The sequence below is a fragment of the Abramis brama genome, assembly GCF_963993115.1.
Source record: "Abramis brama genome assembly, chromosome: 22".
NCBI lineage: Eukaryota > Metazoa > Chordata > Actinopteri > Cypriniformes > Leuciscidae > Abramis > Abramis brama.
This window is the reverse complement of record NC_139984.1, coordinates 25,681,651-25,702,949: the sequence shown is the minus strand read 5'-3', so window position 1 is coordinate 25,702,949 and position 21,299 is coordinate 25,681,651. Positions and strand designations below refer to the sequence as shown.

Genomic DNA, 21,299 nt, shown 5'->3' with positions numbered 1-21,299 from the left:
TCTGTCAGCATTATCAGCATGGATAATGAGTGCAAGCTGGACTCTGTTCAACAATCACTCGACTAAGACAAAGACTGACATATCATTTTACCGTAGAGAAAATACATATATTTTTAAACTTCAGCTTGAAACTATACTGTTAAACAATACCAGTGTCTATAGACTTTTGGTTATTTATTTATAGAGTCAGTCAATTAAGCTTTCATTTAAAACATTTTTGTTAACATGGCTATAATATTTCATAAGTATAAAAAGTGTTAGGAAACAGACAAAATGAAAAAATATACAGTAAAGTAAACAAAGAAGAAAATGAAAAGAAGAAAAATGAGACTAAAATAAAAGTAAAAAAATAATTAGTAAATATTATAAATAAATAATAAATAAATAAATCTTCAGTTTAAAATATTTTAAAAACAACATCAGTGTCTATAGACATTTGCTTATTTATTTATCAAATCAGAGTCAACAAAGCTTTAATTTACATGCTTGTTAACATGTAGGATATGATATTTCATAAGTACAAAACAAGTGCTAGAATTTTTTTAAAGTTAAAAATGTAAGGTTAAGTAAACAAAGAAAATGAAAATAAAACAGAGGAGAATAAAATAAAGATCTTATAAATAAATAAACAAACAAACAAATAAATAAATAATCATAATTCCAATATAAAATTCAACAGAAATCATTTTAGATGCAATATAATATTTGTCATTTTTATTGCACTGTTAGACTGATGTTACTCAGTTAAACTCTGCAAAACACAAAAGGTCAAATCTTGACCCAGTGACTGCTTAGGATGATCTGTTTACTGTATGAGGTGTACTCACTTTTCCCTTTTATGTTTTGTCTTTATTACTCTAAAAAAGTGTGTAAGCAGTGTGCCCTGTATAACAAAAAAGAAAAAGGATGCTTCTGCATTAACAGTTTCTAGTATTGAAACTAAAAAATAAACACTTAAAATAACAGACACAGACTCCACCGACCCCTGATATGGACATTGCGCCCAAACCCTATTCTGCAAGTGATCTGGCAGCGCTTTTAAAAGTGCCTGGGTGCTGAGGGCCGATTGGCCTGTATTTTTGGAACTGTGTTGGGATCTGGTAGCCTTGTTGGGACAGCAAACACATTTCCAGCAGCACCAAGTGCAAAGAGGGGAGGCAGGGAGAGGGGAGAGGGGTTGAAAGCCATGAAAGACCACTGGCTCTCAATTCGATTAAATAGATAAACTCAAACAATATCATGTAACAAAAAAAAATTAAAAACAAACAAACAAAACCAATCCTCCCTCTCCCAAGTCATTTCAACTTCAAGCTTTAGGACGTTTATTTTAAGGATATAGCCTACCTATCAACAAATGATGAGCCTATACGACGATTCTACAAGTTCAGCACCAGGAAAAGATCTTCTCTCCATTTTACGCATCTATGGAATTTGACAGATGGATTTAACAGCGCCTGATAGAGATTAAGTCGTTCGTTGTTGTTGATTTTTCAGTCATATCTGAAAGTTTCAAAAGTTAGAAGTAATTGCATTGAGAGTGATGAGCGGAGGTCGCTTTGAGTTCGATGATGGCGGAGCTTATTGTGGAGGCTGGGAGGGAGGTAAAGCGCACGGGCACGGGATCTGTACCGGACCGAAAGGACAAGGAGAGTTCTCCGGTTCCTGGAATTACGGGTTCGAGGTGGTGGGAGTCTACACCTGGCCGAGTGGAAACACATTCGAGGGGTATTGGTCCCAGGGGAAGCGTCATGGTCTAGGTGTGGAGACTAAAGGACACTGGATCTACAAGGGAGAGTGGACGCACGGATTCAAAGGCAGATACGGGACGCGCATCAGTCAGGGCAGCGGTGCCAGATACGAGGGCACTTGGAATAACGGACTGCAGGATGGTTATGGCACGGAGACCTATGCGGATGGCGGTAAGGTCGGAGAATGTACTTTTGTGAGTGCAAACTGCATACTGTGAGCTGACATTTTAAGACCAGGGTTAGTATGTAACGCAATGCCTACCGGGGGTGAGGAGTTCAAGAGTCGGTTTCCAATTCCGACTGGAATTGAGTTCTTAAAACGAGTACACTGTAAAACATGATATGATCAATAAGTTATGATTTTACATTGCTTTAACTCATCGAAATAAGTCAAACAAGACGCAACTCGTTTTTTAAGTCATGAAATTTAAGTTGAGATGACTTAAACATCCAGTTGACTGTTAAAGCAGCAACTCTTTTTTCTTTACAGTGTAGCCTACTTAAAATCCTTAAAGGGAAAAAATGCTGTTCTTATTTGTATTTACTGTCCTTATGTTTGTGCTAAATTAGAACAGAGGATAATTTCAGAATTTAGTAAAACACATATTACAAATCAGAAATAGGCTAAATGTTGGCTAATACAATAATTAGCCTGCTAACTATGAACAAAAATACTAAACTAACAGAAATGTGGTAATATAGGCTATTCCATTAAAATGAAATGAATTCAGTGGTTTTGATGCCCCCAAAAAGGAACCGGCTCAGGTTCAAACCGTTCGAGAATCAAATGAACCTGGTGGCGCTGAAGCCTATATGGTTTTGATTCGCTAAAAATCGAATCATATGAATCGTTTGTTCCAGTACACTGGTCGCGATGTGTTGCCGCACGCTAAAAAGTAGCCTAGCTAGTGGAATGGATGGAATAATGCACAATTTAGTGAATAATATCTGATTAAAATTAAAACCTTCTGGTCTAGCTTTCTCAAGTCAACTTCCAAGTACGTTTATGAACTTTACTCATCTAGTTTTTAAATAGTAGCTAAGTTAAACTGTATTGTTGCCTACGGTAAGCGTTTCACAGTAGCCTTTGCTACACATAACTTCACTATGCTTGTCACATTACCATGTTAGTTTACACGTTTAATTTAGCTTGAAACATCTAGAAGTCATCTTGGAAATGGTTATTTTGCATTTCAATTTTGTATAAAATGTCTTAACTTTTGATTCAAATAATGAATAAAACTTATATTTAAAAATATCATATCACTGTGTGAAGAAAATTCACATCCAGTATAGGCTAGCCTATACAATACTGTAATTTCTATACAATAGGCCTACTTTTTTCAAGTAACTAGTAAAGTAGCCTAACACATTACTTTTAAATTTACAAAAAAATATCTGAGTTTCTTTTTTTAGATGAGTAACACAAGCTGCTTTGTTTTCATATTTATTGACTGACAGCTCTCCTGTCCCCATGTTGAGAGAAATCAGAAGTGCAGGTGCTGGTTACTGTAGTTGTGAATGTGAGCATGCATTTACTCATCTCACTTGCTCAAAAAAAAAAAAAAAAAAGATTTAGTATTCCTCAAAATGAATAAAAACAGGAAATGCAAACTCACAAACCTGGAATAATTAAATATGCTAAATATCACAAATATAGGCCTAGCCTACTTTATGAATTTAATCTCACTTTATTATGTTTTGCTGCTGACCTTCGATGATCCAATTCAACCATACTAATAAGCAAAAATGACTTCAGATAAACATCACGTTTGTGTTTCTTTTTGTTGTTGTTGCTGTTGTTTTTATTGCTTAAGTAAGAGTGTCAAACTTTCTTCTACTTTGTCCTATCTTCTGCAATACAGAATTGCAGCACAGTTCATTTGCGTTTCCTTCTGCCTGAGGCTTATTCATTTAACTTTTGGTGTGAAAGGGCCTGTACATTTACATTAAAAACAAACAAGCAAGCCCAGCCCAGGTGAGAAAAAGTAACACAAAAGTAATGTACTGTATTACTTTCCATAAAAAGTGACTAAGTAATGCAATTAGTTAGGCTACTTTTTTAAGAGAGTAATGCGGTATTGTAATGCATTGCATTTAAAAGTAACTTTCCCCAACACTGATCGTTTTACATTGCTAAAAGATTCATATGAATATACCTCTAAAAAGTAAATCTTTATTACATTCAGATGAACAGTCATTTACTGAATACATGTTAGTAGTATAAACATGAGGCTTACACTGATGGAACCCTGGTGTTGCCACAGATGGCCTTTTGGGTAAATGCCTATTGCTAAGAAACATTTGCCAGTTGCAGAATGGAGGGTGGTTACAAATTAGTGTCACAAATCCTGTTCTTTCTAGACGTGTGGTTTGAGTACAAATAAAAAGGCTCATTCACTAGTGGCCAAGTTGTTTTTCTTTTGTTGAGCCACATTAGGCTGTTACGTCGACTGACTTTCCCTTCTTTTAAATCCTTAAAATCCTTTAAGTCTTATGTAAATTAAGTGTCAGTTTCAACAACACCATAGTGTTATGTTTGGGGCTAATCAGCAGTTTTGACATTATAGATTTAGATTTCCATGTGCATATACAGTAGTGACTGTGAAAAGTATTTGGATGCTTAAGCCACACTTAAGATTGTATGGATGTCACTGTATTAAATAGCTAAATATCAAACCAAGCAGCACATGGACATTATTCAAATAAAACATTAAACAAAAATAACATTAGGATATATAATATAAGATTATACATTATTTATTATATAATATATGTTATAATATAACAAAAATACACTGTTCAACAATACAAGTGAACACTTTGGGTTCATCACACATTAGTGATTAGTGAAATATGTTTATAGTTACTGTGATGAAAAATACCTGTAGAAAACTGACTTATCCACTAAAATTGAATTAAAATTCATAGATTTCAAAGTTTGGCTAAATGTCCATATACAATCTGTTTTAAGAGTGTGTCTAGTGTGTTTTCCTATATACTGTATCTATTGACCTGGTAGCTGAGTCATCATCACCATTAGTAATGTTAAGTGCTAGTTCAGCACTGTTTGAATAAAGGCACAATAAAAAGCCTTACCAATCCCTGTGGACTGATGGATCTCAGACATGTGTTGCATGACAGGACTAGACCCACAAGCCCCATGACATAAATAACCACACGTGGTTTATTACCCCAGAGGTAGTTATGAAAGACACAGCACGCTAGCAGTTGTACCGCTCCAAATACCATTGTCTCTCATGCCTGAAGTGACAATGAGCTTACGGGTAGCCTGAATTTGAATACAATGCAGTGTTGTAACACAATCTGGAGTTTAGTTAAAGGGATGATAATTCTGTCATCATTTACTCACTTATGTCCTGTATGACTTTCTTAATTCTGTGGAACACAAAAGATTATGTATTGAAGAATGTCAGTGGAGTCCAAAACAACATTGGAGACCACTGACTTTAACTGCTACTCACAAGAAAAAAATTACTTTGAAACCGTTTTCACTCACAAATTGCTTGTAAATTTCCAAGATAATTAAAGAAACGGTAAAGGCCCGTTCTCACCAAAGACGATAGCTGTAAGACTAACTATAAAGTTTTAATGATCTTTCTAATTCCATCAGAATAGAGAAGTCCACACTGCAACTATAACGGCAAAGAAGAACAATATCATTGGAATCACTTTCAGATCGTTTTATTTTTTCAGATGATAAACAATAAAACATTGACAACCAATCAAAATCCACCTGACTTTAAAGAACACAAGCATTTAAAAGCAGATGGAATAAATGCAGTGCACTCTTAAAAAAAATTAACATTATCGTCCCTTGGTGTGGATGCTAATCTACTTATTGTTATAGTGGCAACATTATGTTCGGTTTAGCTTTATTTTCATTTTCATGGACTTTTAGTTTGTTTCTCTTCTGTTACCTGTTTTCTGTTCCTGCCAGTAATCAGTTGTCATGGGCTGAATCCGAAATCGTCCCCTATACCCTCAAATAGGGCATTATTCGAGGGGACATCCACTTGTAGTGGTGTCCAAAACCATAGTGGTTGTTATCGAGTGCACTCATTCAATCCCACATTTCACTGCAATAACGAGTGTACAGCCAATGTACACTCAACGACCGTCTGAATTCGCTCCCTCGTTTTCATTCAGTCCTTCAAGTAAACTGTATTAGTGGACTAATATAGGGAATAGAGATTGAGTGTTTAGGGGCGATTTCGGATTCAGCCATGAACATTCATTTAACGAGCACACCTGTCAGTATTCAGTTCGTTATCTCTGTGTATTTAAGTTCCTCCTTGCATTCAGTTCGTTGTCTGGTATTGTTTGTGCTTGCACACGGTCTCACATCATTGTTTACTTTGTGTTTAAATAAAAATACTTCTATCTGAATCTTCTTCATCATCATTGGACTGTAACATGACAGAATACCGAACCACCAAATTGAGAAGAAAATGGATTTTGCAGCAACACTCACCAACTTAGCCAGTAAGAATCTCTCTTGGACTCTTACTCTTACTCTGCCTGCTTTAGTCAACTGACTGCAAGATCCAACTTAGATAACAAGACCATAAAGTCTCTTTATTGGATGGGGCAAACTTTTACAGCCCCGTTGACTTACCAGACATGGGAAAAGGAACCTGGAAAGAGGCGATCCTCCGTTGTCTGCAGTGTGCATACCTGCAGCTGATGGATGTGTTGTCGACCACTGCAGAGCGTGAGCACTCTCCCACAAAAGGAAAGGAGCCTGAGCCCACTGCAGAACTGTAGAACGTGCTGACGCCCACCACGGACCCTGAGCTAATGCCAATGCCTGCAACGGAGCCAGAGCTTGAAGTCACGTCCTTCCCGGAGCCGAATGTCGCCACCCAGTCTGACCAGGTTTGTGTGGCGACTTCTGCATATGAGCCGAAGACAGCCTTCCTCTGCTGATTCCGCCCAGTACAAAGCCTTCATCGCCGCTGTTCCTGTTCAGCTCTAAGACAGTTTCTCCACTGGTTCTGCCGAGCTCTAAAACTTCATCGCCACTGGTCTTGCCCAGCTTAAAGACTTCATTGTTGTGGATAATACACCCACCCTGCCTCCCTCTCCCACTTCCTCTGCCCAGGCTAGCTGGTCTCTTGGCCCCACCTTCACTGGCGCCCTCCAGTCCCTCGACTCCACCATTGCATTTACCCTTCAAGTTTTGTCCGTATTGGATCTGCTGGGCCACCATACCCATAACTCCACCTGGGCCCAGCGACCTGTCGGCTCCACCTTGACTCCTCACCCTCTTGGCTCCACCGAGCACCCTCGTCCCTTGGCTCCACCTTGGTCTGCCTATGCGGGCTTCCGGGACTCTTGTGCTTCATCCCTCCACCCCTTCGGCTCCATCAGGCTCTGCCTTCCCTCCGGATCCACGTTGGTCCTCGGTCGCATGGGAGTCGCCTCAGTCCACTAGTACCCTGGCTCGACCTCATTGGCTCTTCGCTGCTGCTCCGCCTGATCCTACAGTGTTGTCCGGTTCTGTCATCGCCTCAGCTTCACTCGTGTCTCCAGATCTCTCGGTCTGGTTCTTCGCCAGCCCCTCGTCCACCTCCAGAGCCCCCACCCTCCCTACCCATCTGTCCATCTGTTACGGCTCAAAGCCACGCCTTTCCGGTGGGGGGCGTTCTGTCACCATTATGTTCAGTTTACCTTTAGTTTCATTTTCATGGACTTTAAGTTTGTTTCTCTTCTGTTACCTGTTTCCTTTGTTTCAGTTTCCCGCCACTAATCATTTGTCATGGACATTCATTTAACGAGCACACCTGTCTGTATTCAGTTCATTATCTCTGTGTATTTAAGTTCCTCCTTGCATTCAGTTCGTTGTCTGGTATTGTTTGTGTGTTTAAGCTTGCATGCTGTCTTGCATCATTGTGGATTACCTGAGTTTACTTTGTGTTAATAAAGATACTTCTATTTGAATCTCCATCATCATTGGACTGAAACGTAACATATAGGCAGTGTTGGGTACTCTAGAAAAGTAATTAATTACTAGCTACTAATTACATCTTGAACAGTGTGATTCGATTTCTGTACTAATTACTCCCTCTAAAAAGTATTGGATTACTTACAACTAATTACTTCCTAAATCGCACATCAACCTCAACCAGTTGAACAATAAAAGGATAGATACAAAACTTTTACTTTTAATATTTCAAATAAACAATATACAACTGCATAAATTATTCTTGAATTGACCAAAGTGTGTAAAGGGAGAAGGTTACATTAAAAACATACACTTTAACAAAAGATATTACATTTTTATGCTAAATCCACTATTGTTTTATAGAGATTTGTTATAGTCTATATAGTATTTAATGCAATTACATAAGAAGTAACTGTAATTAAATGACATAAAAATTATTGTAAACCCTTACTTTACTTTTTCAAGGGAAAAGTAATTAAATTACAGTAATACGATTATTTAGTAATTACACCCAACACTGGTCATAGGTGTGAACGCGTCTTAACACGTTGAATTAAATTTAAATTTTGAAGTAGAAAGACTAAAATAGCATTTCTTGTAAAATGTTCTCCAATAATCTTTTTATTTACAACTTTGAAATGTCATTTTTATATGGACAAAAGAAAAACAGACAGTTTTCAAAATATTTTCTTTTGTGTTCCACTGACAAAAATAAGTCATACAGGTTTGGAATGACATGACAGAATTTTCATTTTTGGGTGAACTATATTTTTAACGTTTCCTGATTAATGTCTTTGGCAATACAGGTACCTTCCAGGGCCAGTTCACTGGTGGCATGCGGCACGGCTATGGGGTGCGTCAGAGCGTTCCCTACGGCATGGCAGCAGTGGTGCGTTCTCCTCTGCGGAACTCTCTGAGCTCCCTGCGCAGTGAACACAGCAATGGGACGCTCCTGCAGCAGGACGTCCCGGTCATCACCGCCACCAACGCATCCGGCCAGGAGACCATGGTCAACGCGCCCATGCCTCTGGGCCCATCTCGTGGTGGCTTCGCCCTCACCCTGCAAGTGGACCCAGATGCGGTCAAGCCCAAGAAGAGAAGCCTCTTCCGCCGTGGCTCACTTCTTGGCAAGTTGAAGAAGTCTGACTCCCGCACATCCCTCTCTAGCCAGAAGAGCAAGATCAGCTTTTTGCGGAGTGAGTCAGCTCTTAGCTCCGCCGCCAGCGATGCCAACTCCACCATCAGCCTGGGTGAGAGCGAAGGGGAAGGTGAAGGTCAAGAGTTTCCCCCTGTGGAGTCGGACATTGACGCCACCACCACTGAAGTCTACATGGGAGAGTGGAAAAACGACAAGCGGTCAGGTTATGGGATCAGTGAACGTTCTAGTGGGCTTAAATATGAGGGCGAATGGCTGAACAACCAACGTCACGGTTATGGGTGCACCACTTTCGTTGAGGGTGGAAAAGAAGAAGGCAAGTATGTTAACAACCTGCTGGTGAAGTCTGCTAAGAAGAAGGTGATTCAGCTGAAGGGCACTAAGATTAAGCAGAAAGTGGAGCGAAGTGTGGAGGGAGCCCATAGGGCAGCTGCCATAGCAAAACAGAAGGCCGAAATCGCCAACTCAAGGTAAATCATTGAACGGTTGCGGTTTTTGTTTGGGTGTAGGCCTATAATTGAAATTGAATGCATACAATATTGTTTTATACATATTATATATCCTCCTTGATACATATAATATATATATATACGGGATAATGTACAGTAAATGATCAAGACAGTATAAAAATAAAATAATAGTAAAAATATAGAAAAAATTATAATAATATTATAAGTAATAGAATGATTTCTGAAGGATCACGCAACACTGAAGACTAGAGTAATGATGCTGAGAATTCAGGAATAAAATTCTATTTGAAAATATATTAAAATGAAAAGGTTCTTTTAAATTGTAATAATAAAAACAATAGTACTGTTTTTTGTTTTTTTTTACTGTATTTATGATTATGATTATAAAGACCCAGCTATAGCGAGCATTAAAAACTTCTTTCAAAAACATTTAAAAAAAATGTATTGTTACAAACTTTTGACAGGCAGTGTATATTATATAACTAATATATAATTATACAAATATAAAAAATATATATATTAAAAATATATATTTTCCCCCAATGAATTGATAGATAACTAATATGTCAACACTTACACAGAGTTGCCAGCCAGAGGATGTGCTTTGTGGGAGAACAAAAAACATCCTGATACCACCTTGGTGTTGGTTTCCAGACAGTCTGTCCAAATGCAGAAACAAACAGTCTCAAAGCAGGCCACATTCTCCAAGCTTCTTTTCTATTCGTGGCGTCTTGGTGGCTAGGCCTAACTCCAGACATGATAAAGAGGAGTCTAAAGCACTGACACTAATAATACAGCTTCCCTCCAGGGTAAAATATTTAGATTTACACACAGTCCTGACAGCATCTGCAGTTTATCAGATGCTAACGGTTATAAACAGCAGGCCAAATTCAGGTGCAGCGGCTTTGATAAAATCTTCCCTCCTTGTAAGGAGATGCACAAACCAAAGACAAACAGCCCTAGGTTCTCAGTCATCATCAAGTGCATACTGTTGATGCTCATCCCATAAAAATGAATTCATGCATTATTAAAGATGACAACCTGACAGCAGACTTAAACCAGAATGCACACAATGACAAGAAAAGCAGTCAATCAAAGCCCACATTTTAGGAACAAAAAACAAGACTTCATTGTTCTCATTCCTTATACATAAGCAAAACATTCATATCTGCCAGAATATATGAAGGTAAAATGATCCCAAAATGATCTGCATGCGCATGGGTAAGATTTGTGAAAGTGTACATAAGAATGCAAGTCTAAAGTAAATTTGCATGCCCAAGAGAGGATTTGTAAAAGTGTAAATCAACTTCAGGTGTTTGAAAAACATTTTTGCAGCATTTTACTGGTTTTTTTTGGTAAGTGTAATTCATGTATTTTAAAACTGCAGCTTCATGTTAACGCAAAATAAATATGATCTGTAATCTTCTGACTTCCGTTTTACAGTTTTTTCCGCCAAAATACTGCTAAAAGCATTGCAACCCTGTGAACAGCGATTTGCAAACGAAAACAACAGTATCAAGAACTGCAAAACAGATTGATGGCGTAAAGCCACCAACCTTTGTGTAAAAAAAAAAAAAATTAACTATTGCAAATGTCTAAATGTACATATAGGCAAAAAGTTCCTGAAATAACCCGATATATACTGTTCCGTCTTTCTTTTAGCTGCACTTACAGTTTTGGCACGATTCTCTCACTCATTGGAGTTTTGCAAGCGTGAGGGGGAAGGCGGGTCCATCGTCTTCAAGTAGCCAATCAAATAAGGTTCTCACTGACTCTTGATTTACTGATTTTATCTGATTGTTTTTTTCTTACACTTGAAAGGGGATTTACAAAGCTTCTCTTATGCATGCAGATTTAATTTACGCCTTGCAATCTTATGTACACTTTCATAAATCCTACCCTGCGCATGCAAATCTTTTTGGCATCATTTTACCTTCATAGAATAACATTCAAGTAATGTTTAAGTAAAGATTATTCAAATAAGGAGCCTATTGTTAATAAACACCTCCATGCCACTTTTCATGTGTGCAGTCATACAATGCCAGATCATTGTTTATAGATCATTATTGGAAAGAGACAAACAGACTCCTTACTAGACAAATCAGAGAACAACCGGAAATCAAAACCAACACACAACTGTCTACAGTGAACTTTTCTGTTGTCATTCAGGTCAAAGTGTGATAAGAAGAAACAGAAACACTTTTATTCTACTTCTGAATGGTGTATGGCTGGCATATAAAAAAAATCCCAGTAACCTATAATTTACAGTGGTTCTCAAATAGGGGACTGGGGCACTCTAGGGGACTTAAAATAATATATATAAAACAAAACAAGCATGAAAATAAGTTAAAACAACAAAAAATCAAGGTATTTCTTATTTGGTCATTTTTTATAATGAATCAGGCAACAATGGTACACTGTTAAAAAAATCTGTAGAAATTACAGTATTATTGGCAGCTACTTGCCAGTAACTTACTGTAGATTTAAATTGATGTTATTTACTGGCAACAGTTTGCTCAAAGTTAAATGAACATTAAACATTAACAAGTCTTTGTCTTTACAGAATAAAACTATAAAATAACAACCTAATGCAAAGCATTCTGGGAACCAGAAATCTTCATCAACCTTTTTTTCGTTTTTTTCCTTCAGATTTTGGTTCCCAGAATGCTTTGCATGAGGCTGTTATTTTAGTTTTATTCTGTAAAGATAAAGACTTGTTAATGTTTAATGTTCATTTAACTTTGAACAAACTGTTGCCAGTAAATAACATCAATTTAAATCTACAGTAAGTTACTGGCAAGTAGCTGCCAATAATACTGTAATTTCTACAGATTTTTTTAACAGTGTATATGCTAGGTGGGATCTTACTCAGGATTTATGGCCCACAATAGAAATAAAATAAAATAAAATAAAATAAAATAAAATAAAATAAAATAAAATAAAATAAAATAAAATAAAATAAAATAAAATAAAATAAAATAAAATAAAATAAAATAAAATAAAATAAAATAAAATAAAATAAAATAAAATAAAATAAAATAAAATAAAATAAAATAAAATAAAGTAAAGTTAAATTAAATTAAATTAAATTATTTTTTTATTTTTTTAATTCTATTTTTTACCTTTTTTACTATTTTAATCCCATATCTGCAACCCCCTGTCCTATCTGTACCAGACTTCCTTGCCCTCTGCCAGTGTGGTGAGATCAGAAAGGAAAACTATTGGCCGTAGAGTTTGTTCAGTGGGGTCCAAGTGCCGGTTAGCCCTTTTGCTCTAACCATAGTGTATTTAGAACAGCAGAGGGAAGACGAGACTCCTCGGGAGGCCACGGCACTGGGTGTAAATGACGCACATGGGTCTGGTGTCAGAAAAGGAGGCCTGCCTAAAAAAGGACAGGCACTGTTGCTATATCACAATCATGGGGGAATGCAACAGCTGATAGCCTCTTCTATCCTCAGCTTCTTAGACACTCACACAGACGAACTTGATGTAATCTACCACCCTCACATTCCTCCGGAAATATATATAATTAACAAATATAGATAAAAATATTGTATATTATCTAATTATCTAATATATATATAAATATTATGAATATACAATATACACCCTGAAAGTCCTGTTTTCTTTTGAGCTGATCTTGGAACCAGTACAAAAGAGCTCTTGATGATGGTATCACATAAAAAAATGCGTCAGCAATGGTGTCGGATCGTTTCATGGGATATAAATTTTGCCTATCCTGCAAATGAGTGAGAAGGCTGGCAGTATATAGATGTACAACACCCTGCTTAGATCCTGAACTCAGGCACTGCAGCTCATTTTATTGATGATTATCAGAGTACATGATACCCGGATGCATAATTATAGACTATGATGCTTTTCAGTGCTTTTTAAGCTTTTTCTGCATTTTTAAGGAAATATATTCTTATTTATGCAAATAAAATAAGGATGGCAAACATGATGGATCTAAAGAAAAAACAATTCAGAGATTAGAGAGAGTTTATGTCAGATAATACTTTGCTGCTACACATAGCTTACTATCATTCACCACCAAGAGTGATTCTAACATCAGTCATTGAACTGACAACACCATCACAAAAAACTTTTGATCTAAGTACAAAATGTGATTAAAAACATATGCAAGGCTGGTAGTATTCTGATACATACATCATATATTTGGAATGCTGACCTGTAATGCGGTGTGACATGGTAAATTGCTAAGATAGATATACAGTGGAATAGTTCCCACATGAGAAGCATTACTAAAGTAGAACTTGATTTGCACGTTAATGAATTTACGGTCAATGGGTTTCATTATTAGCCTACTAACATCACACATTCTAAAAGTATCTTTCCAGAAAATGGCATCTATCACAGATCTGTCAACAAGCCACTAACCTAGTAATGCAGAACAATACATTGCAATAGCTGAAAGCATGATTTTATAACATTATTTTAAATTTATCAGGGTTTTTATATTGTACATGCATGGCAGCATTAAGAAATAGTTGGTTACAGTAGAGAATTTATGAAAGTACCTGCCAAGAATTTAATGCGGACATTACTGTAAATGTATATCTATGACATGGGAGGGTCTGAACTTTTCTAAACGTTCCACTTACAGCCACCCTCAGTACAGTGTCTTTAAGTGGTAGGGCTATTTTGAATTCAGGATGAAATTACAGTATGGAAAATATCACAGAGTAAATACTACAAAGCAGTTTCTAATCAAAGTGACTAACAAAATGTTTAAGAGTGAAGGTTTGCCATCTTTACTGCATGCGTAAAGACAGACATGTTACAAAAGCACTTATACATACTTTAAAAGCAAACTTAGGCGTTGTTAAAAATAATAAATGTGTAAAACATTGTTTTTTCTGCATAACTGCTTGAAAAAATTTGTAAATATGAAAAAAAAAGTAAAATCACGCTGTAACTAATGTTTTGTGGCCTGCACTGTAATTTTGCAGTGCAGTAATTCTTAATGTGACTAACACCAATAAAACACATGAATAATTTATTTCAAGAATGTAATCAGTGCATGCGGTAAAGAATAAATGGTGGTCTTCTCTAAAGCAACGTGTCCTATCACAGCAGTACTCATCTCTCACTGTGAGGCGCAGGGTGTTAAAAGAGTGATTTATTTTAGTTTCGGCTCAATGGGTGAAGAGGACACCCTCTTCTGCTATAAATAACCCCCGTCATACGACCCCCCAGCACACTTCTTCCTCTTGTATTCAAGGCAAACATACGGAGAGCAACCCAAACACTTGCAGCTCTTGGGTCAGTAGGGCGTTCTCTGGAACATTCTTCAGTATTATTGTTGTTCTAATGCACTGACTGGGATGGGTACTGCATGGGATTCTTAAGTGCTGAGGGGATGTTAATGTTACTTTTTATAGTGCAGACAACTGCTAACCCATCTCTCTAAATAAAGACGAGGCGGGATGTCTTAGGTTGCTCTAGTTCTACTAGCAAGATATGGTTGAAATTAGACAAATACACGTCTAATATTACGGAAAAAGGTCACATGCCTTTCCTCTCATAACATAACAACTAGTCCAACTATATGAGAACTGAAGATGGTATCTTTGCCACATGAAAATATTAATCTAATGGCAGAAATTAATAAAAGTTTTCCTTTAATAGTGCACCTCTGAAACACTGCCACAACATATTACATGTATGCACTGTTGTAGACAGGTGTTAACATACAGTCCTAATAAATGTCTATTTTGGTTTTATTGAAGCCATAGAAATGCTCAGTCCTTATGGCTCAACTGGTAGCGCATGTTAACAACAGTGCCAAGACTGTGGTTTTGGCTCACAGGGAATAGAAGATACAAAAACAAAACAAAAACATAAAAAATGATTACAAAAAATGTATCTCAAAAACACACTGCAAGTGGTTAAAAACATCAGCCAAATATGTAAGCAGGATGCGCACCATTCAGAATAGAACTGAGAAGAATGCCTTTAATTGATATTTAAAAGAAATTCATGTAGCTGCAATTTCTTACTAAAAGTTTGTCAGTACAAATATACTGTACATAAACAAGTATACATAAACATTATACAGACAAGTAATTTATTACATAATAGATATTTATTCAATTATAAATATCAACTTATATTAAATTATTTTTTAAATGATATTTAATGAACTATTGGGGAGCAGGGTGGAAGAACACTTCCCAGAATGCATTACCATTGTTGAATTTCTATGAATTGCAATTCAGTTTCTTTCATTCCATTTCAACTTCCTGTGGAGTGTGGATAATTCAATTAAAATTCACACCCATGAAGTGAAAGGAACACAATTCTTCAATTATGAATTGTGCCCAACCCTGGTAAACACATTATATAATAAACTTTTAAAGGGCAAATATAAGTTTTCACACCATTTCCCCCCACCAATCTCATTTTTGACCACAACATTAACTTGATTTCCCAGCATTTGATTTAATACCAATGACTGAATGCTTTTTCCCTCTTCACAGAACGGCCCATGCCAAAAGCAAAGGTGACGCCGCAGAACAGTCGGCTATCGCTGCTAACAATGAGTCTAGTATAGCTCGTGTGGTTGCCAGAGAGCTCTCTCCCTCCTTCCATCAACCAGGTAGGTAGAAGATTTCATTGTTTGCTAAATGTACATCAACAGAGGCCACAGGAGCGGAGGCTGGATAAGATCCTCCCGATCCAATGACAGTGTGTTTGATTAACGGATGTGAGCTCAGAGAAGTAAATGTAGCATGCATGCTTGTTAATCCAGACAAAGTCAGATTCGCTGTACGGCAGCATCCATTACAGAACAGTCTAGGTGCTGATAATGTTTTGAGTCCCTAAAGAACACATGCAAACATCTCTGAGTGTCTGAAACAGGATTAGATTGCTGGGACAAAAGCCCCTCATCAGCTCACCGTGTTTCTAACTGTCCATTTGAAGGGCACTGCTAAGCTCTTGATGGTTTTATTTTGGCACTGTCTGTCTCCAAAATTTTAGACAAAGCTGAAGAAGAGCGATCACATTTCATCTTTCTTCTATTCTGTCCCTGAGTGGTTGCATTCTTGGCCTTTGTTAGCCTGAAACTGAACATGTTATTCAAGACCCTGGTCTTGTGTTTAGGTGTTTAAAATACAGTATAGGCCTCTTTTGCGTTTTTGTGGAAATGATTGAAAGGAAATGTGATAATGTGATACAGATTCAGAGATAGACAGACAGTGAGGCAGCACATGGACTCCAGTATACCCTCAAATACATTAGCATGCACTTCCAATTATCTCATAACTGCCAGCACTTGTAAGAATTTTAATCAAAACTAAAATAGTTATAATATGCAGTCTATTCTATCATCCACTCCTTTATGATACTATATTTTGAGCATGAATCTGAGACCAAGCAATTGTCAGGAATGGCAAAATGAAAGATTGAAAAAATGAAAAAATAAAGGTAACATTTATATCTCAAGAAATTAATTGATCTTTTGACCATTTCTTTTTCAATTTAATATAAATATCTGTAAATATCAACTGTTAAAGTGTAAATATACAGTGGTCATATCAGTGATTAGAAAAGGTATTTTGTTCTGCACAAGATGGGTATCACAGGTTAATAAACATAAACCTAAGATGAATTTACCTCAAACACCATTTTCCAGAGAACATCAACTTGTAGGCGCAGCAGAGAGCCTAATTGTATTGGTTGCTTAGGAACATAAATAAAAGCCTGGAAAACATAAGCATTTAATTAGTGCACCTTTAAAACTATCATTCAATAATTATTGTATGTGTAAAATGAGTTAAATTATAATCAGCCAGTATCAATATCATCTATTGGACCTATATTGTAATAATGCATGCATCACATGGTGTCCCTCAGGTCCTGAGTATCTGAAAAAACGGGCCCTGCAGGAGGTTGCTGAGAGTCATGAGAACACGGACATTGGGATGCACGAGCCCTTGTTGGGTGAGGATCCCCAACCAACACCCCCAGAGAGCCCCTTCATGCATGAGATGGACAGTCCAAGACCAAGCTCCACCTCTGCACGCACCCCTTCACCCACTCCAGTCATCGTCCCTCACACACCCAGCAAGGAAGATCCAAATCTCTTGAGCCCTGGCAACTGGAATGGAGACAAGGTCAGTCGAGGCAGTGGTAGCAGAGGCAGCAGTCGAGCAGGTAGTAGGCCGAGCAGTAGACCCACCACCCCGTCGTCTACTTCTGCTGTTGCTCCCGCTCCAGCAGCCCCTCCTGAGGAGCATTCTGCTCCCAGCAGCAAGGCCCCATCCCGTACCCCTAGCCGCCAAAGTGCCAAAACAGAGCAGGGTTCGGACCTGGAAATCAAAGCCCTGCAGAAAATGGACTCAGAGTCAAAAGCAGCAGAACCTGTCCCTGCTGCAATGCCAGTAAGAACCAGCCCCGTCCGCCACACTGACGAAGAAGAACCACCTCACCCTGCTCATAAGCTGTCCTCTAAAGCAGTCACGCCAGAGCCAAAGGCAGCTGAAGTCAAACATAGAGCTGAAACAAGGGAGCCTGTAAATGAGCGCCCAGCTTCGATGACAGAAATCAAGCCTAGGTCTTGGACAGAAGTCAGGGAGGAGAAGAAATTAACCAACAAGCCTGAGCCTAAACCTTCACCGAAACGAGAACCAAGCCCTGCCCCAAAAGCTGCCCAAGAGCGCCCAGCTTCGATGACAGAAATCAAGCCTAGGTCTTGGACAGAAGTCAGGGAGGAGAAGAAATTAACCAACAAGCCTGAGCCTAAACCTTCACCGAAACGAGAACCAAGCCCTGCCCCAAAAGCTGCACCAAAGCCTGAGCCCAAGTCAGTGCCTAAACCAGAACCTAAAGAACCTGTTGTCAAGCCGGTTGCTAAACCAGTTGCCAAGGTCGAGGCCAAAATTGAGGCAAGGCAGAGGTCTATTGTGAAAGCCTCTAGTGAAGCCACACAAGAGTCTCTGGAACTAGATGAGGTAAGGCTAACAAATCAAACCTTGATATTCTTTGTGATAACAAGTAAGGTCTCAATTGGTATTTTCAATGAATATTTGAATCCAACTAGACATCCCAAAGATTGCAGACATGCTTCCAGACATAACAAAAACAAATTCAGCAAAATTGCTTTTTATAACCTTTGCCTGTTTTCTTGCATTAATCAGGAAATCTCAATTTAGAGTACAGTGGCCCGCCTATCTTAGTTTCAGATCTCCTCCCATTGGGCCATGGAATGAGAAAGCTCATTCTTCTAAACAGCTCTTGAGTAGAGAAACACACTGCTCTGAAACACAGACAGATTGTGTTCCTTTAAATCTAGCCCTGGCCCCAGTCCATTTTTCACAATCAGGCATATCTATTCAAGGCTGAACCATCAAAATAACAAATTCTCACCTTCAGAAAGCCCCTTGTGGTCTGTCAGAAACCCAGTATTGCATTGCATCACAGCAGCATCTTGTGGCTCACCAAGCATTCGCCACACCAAGCTTCTCCTATAGAAAAAATTATTTGTAAGCAGAATGACTTTTACCCATTGCATCTGAAAAATTTGCGATTTTATTTCTATGGTTCATCTTAAACAGGAGTGTCCAGTCCTGCTCCTGGAGGGCCAGTGTCCTGTATAGAGTTTAGCTCCAGCCTACCCCAACACACTTGCCCTACAGGAGCAGGACTGGACACTCCTGCTCTAAGACAGCGGTGTCCAATCTTGCTCCTGGAGGGCCACCTTCTTGCAGAGTTTAGCTCCAACATACCTGCCTGGAAATTTCCAGCAACTCTGAAGGCTTGATTTACTGGTTCAGGTGTGTTTATTTAGAGTTGGAGCTAAACTGCTGTAAAGTGGCCTTTGAGCAATTCCACAAATAAATGCCACCTGGATCACCATCATTTGATTATTATACTTTACACAACAGACACTAATGGGTGTGAACTCTTTTTTTTTTCTTAGGGGCCAAACACGATTATGATCTGCATGGTTATATTGCTGAACATTGGTTTGGCAATTCTTTTTGTTCACATCTTGTCTTGAGATGACAAAGCCTAAGGTAAGCTGCTACATATCCTACCTCTATTCTGCAAATATTGAGTGCATTTATTAAATGCAACTGTTTTTTTTTCCTTGTAAAAACACTGTGGGTATTATTACACCTTTTTCTAGCCAAAACCATCCAGGTGAAAGAAACTACCGTGAGGAGCTGTGAGGATGCACTGCGCTCCATTAACGGCTCTGTTGTTGCGTTATCCAGTTTCAGAGCAGCCCTCCTGAGCTACTCAGATGGTTGCCATCTGCAGTTGGACCGAGTGCTCGCAAATGATCGGTGTGTCCCAGTGCCTGAACATTATAAAATAAAGCATTTGCTTTGTTTGTGAAAGGTACTGCTGCATTTAACAGTTTTGTTGAAATCTAATGCAGCTGGCAGCTGGAATCATCTATAATAAGGGCTAATTTACATTGAGCACATTCACAATCATGTCAAATATCCTATAGAGCAGAATATGTCATTTAGCACGTAATATTCATCTTTGGAGAATAAACAAATAGTTATGACATTACGAAATGGGTCAATACTGTTTTTCTTTTTTCTTTTAAATGGCTAGAACAAACAAAATCCACCAGTGCACTTATGCTTTAACACCAGGTGGTGTCATGCATCACAATCTCAGATGCTGTATGCACATTCAATGTCTTAAAGTCTCCCCTGCATGACAAAGAATAACATGGCTGAAAAAAAAAAAAAAAAATACAATTGGTATGAAAAGTTGTTATGAGAACGGTTTAATTATGAAAATGAGATCTAAGAAGATAAAAGGTTTATTTTATTAAGCTGAAGCATCCCTATAGAGAGAGAGCCTCCAAAAGTTGCCATGAGAGATTTTAAACAAGAATATTAAAATACCACTATTTATTGAATGGAACCAGAAAAGAAATGTTGTGGCTTCCTATAACTGTTGTACTGTGAATTTGTGATGGTTCTTCAGCATTTTTTTCTGCCTGTATTAGACATAAAACAGTATGCAAGAGATTTGAGAATGTCCAAACCAGGTTGTGCAACAAAAGTGTCTTTTATGCATGTGTGGACATTTGAGTGTTTTTGTACATTTTTAAATTATGTACATTATCAGATAAATGCACATTTCATTATTATATCTAATGCAGTATTAGACATTCTCAATTTACCCCTTGTATACTAGTAAATATTACCTCAAATTTGTAAAGGTCTTATTGGAAATACGGTGTTAACTGTCCAAAACGTTATTTATTGATTAAATAAAAGGGTGTTATAAATAGTCATATCTAGAATAGTTGTATCTGACTCATTCACAAGTCCTAATTCAGAATTTACAAATTAGAGACTCAAAATACAGATTTTAACCCATTGTTTTAACCCTTTTGACTTAAAACCCTTTTCACTACATTTAGTTTTTTTCACTGTTTGCAACCTTAAAAGTTAAATTGTTTGCAACCTTAAAAAATGTATTTGTTTAGAATAAATGCTGTATTCTCAAAGAGAATTGTAGCTCAAGCTGTACAAAATACAAGTTGCTCATCAGATGGTTTCTGTAACATGACTTGCATATGCATTACATTTAGCTAATAATTAAAGAAATAGTATTCAGCATGGTTATGATACCTTTCATTACTTGAGGTTTTCTCTATTTGAAATTTTCCTCTTCTCCACTTAGCGTCTTGTGTTTCAGCACTTACAATAAAATAAAATTCACCACACAATTCAAATAAATTTCTTTCAACTGCACATGTCAACCTCTTTACTTTTGAGTCAGCATTAGAAAGTTGTTTCTAGAAGCATTCTTTTACACTGCATTTTCATCATTATCTGCAGTTTGCCTTCTGTCAGCTCAATACCACAAAATGTCTATCGATGAAAAGAGGCAAATAAGAACAAAGAATACATTATGCTGAATCTTCTCTTGTTGAAGAAGCGGCAAGTGGGAACAAAGAA

The 21,299-nt window shown here is 37.6% G+C and overlaps 1 protein-coding gene across 1 annotated transcript; it reads left to right on the top strand.

Annotated features, from left to right (window-relative positions):
• The first annotated feature begins 1,123 nt into the window (after positions 1-1,123).
• On the top strand, positions 1,124-21,092 carry jph2 (junctophilin 2). The gene is made up of 6 exons (XM_084098201.1): positions 1,124-1,919; positions 8,523-9,342; positions 15,843-15,961; positions 17,221-18,317; positions 19,286-19,382; positions 19,496-21,092. The coding sequence occupies exons 1-5, from the start codon at positions 1,541-1,543 to the stop codon at positions 19,364-19,366; spliced, it is 2,496 nt and encodes an 831-aa protein (XP_083954327.1). The 5' UTR covers positions 1,124-1,540; the 3' UTR covers positions 19,367-19,382; positions 19,496-21,092.
• The last annotated feature ends 207 nt before the right edge of the window (positions 21,093-21,299 follow it).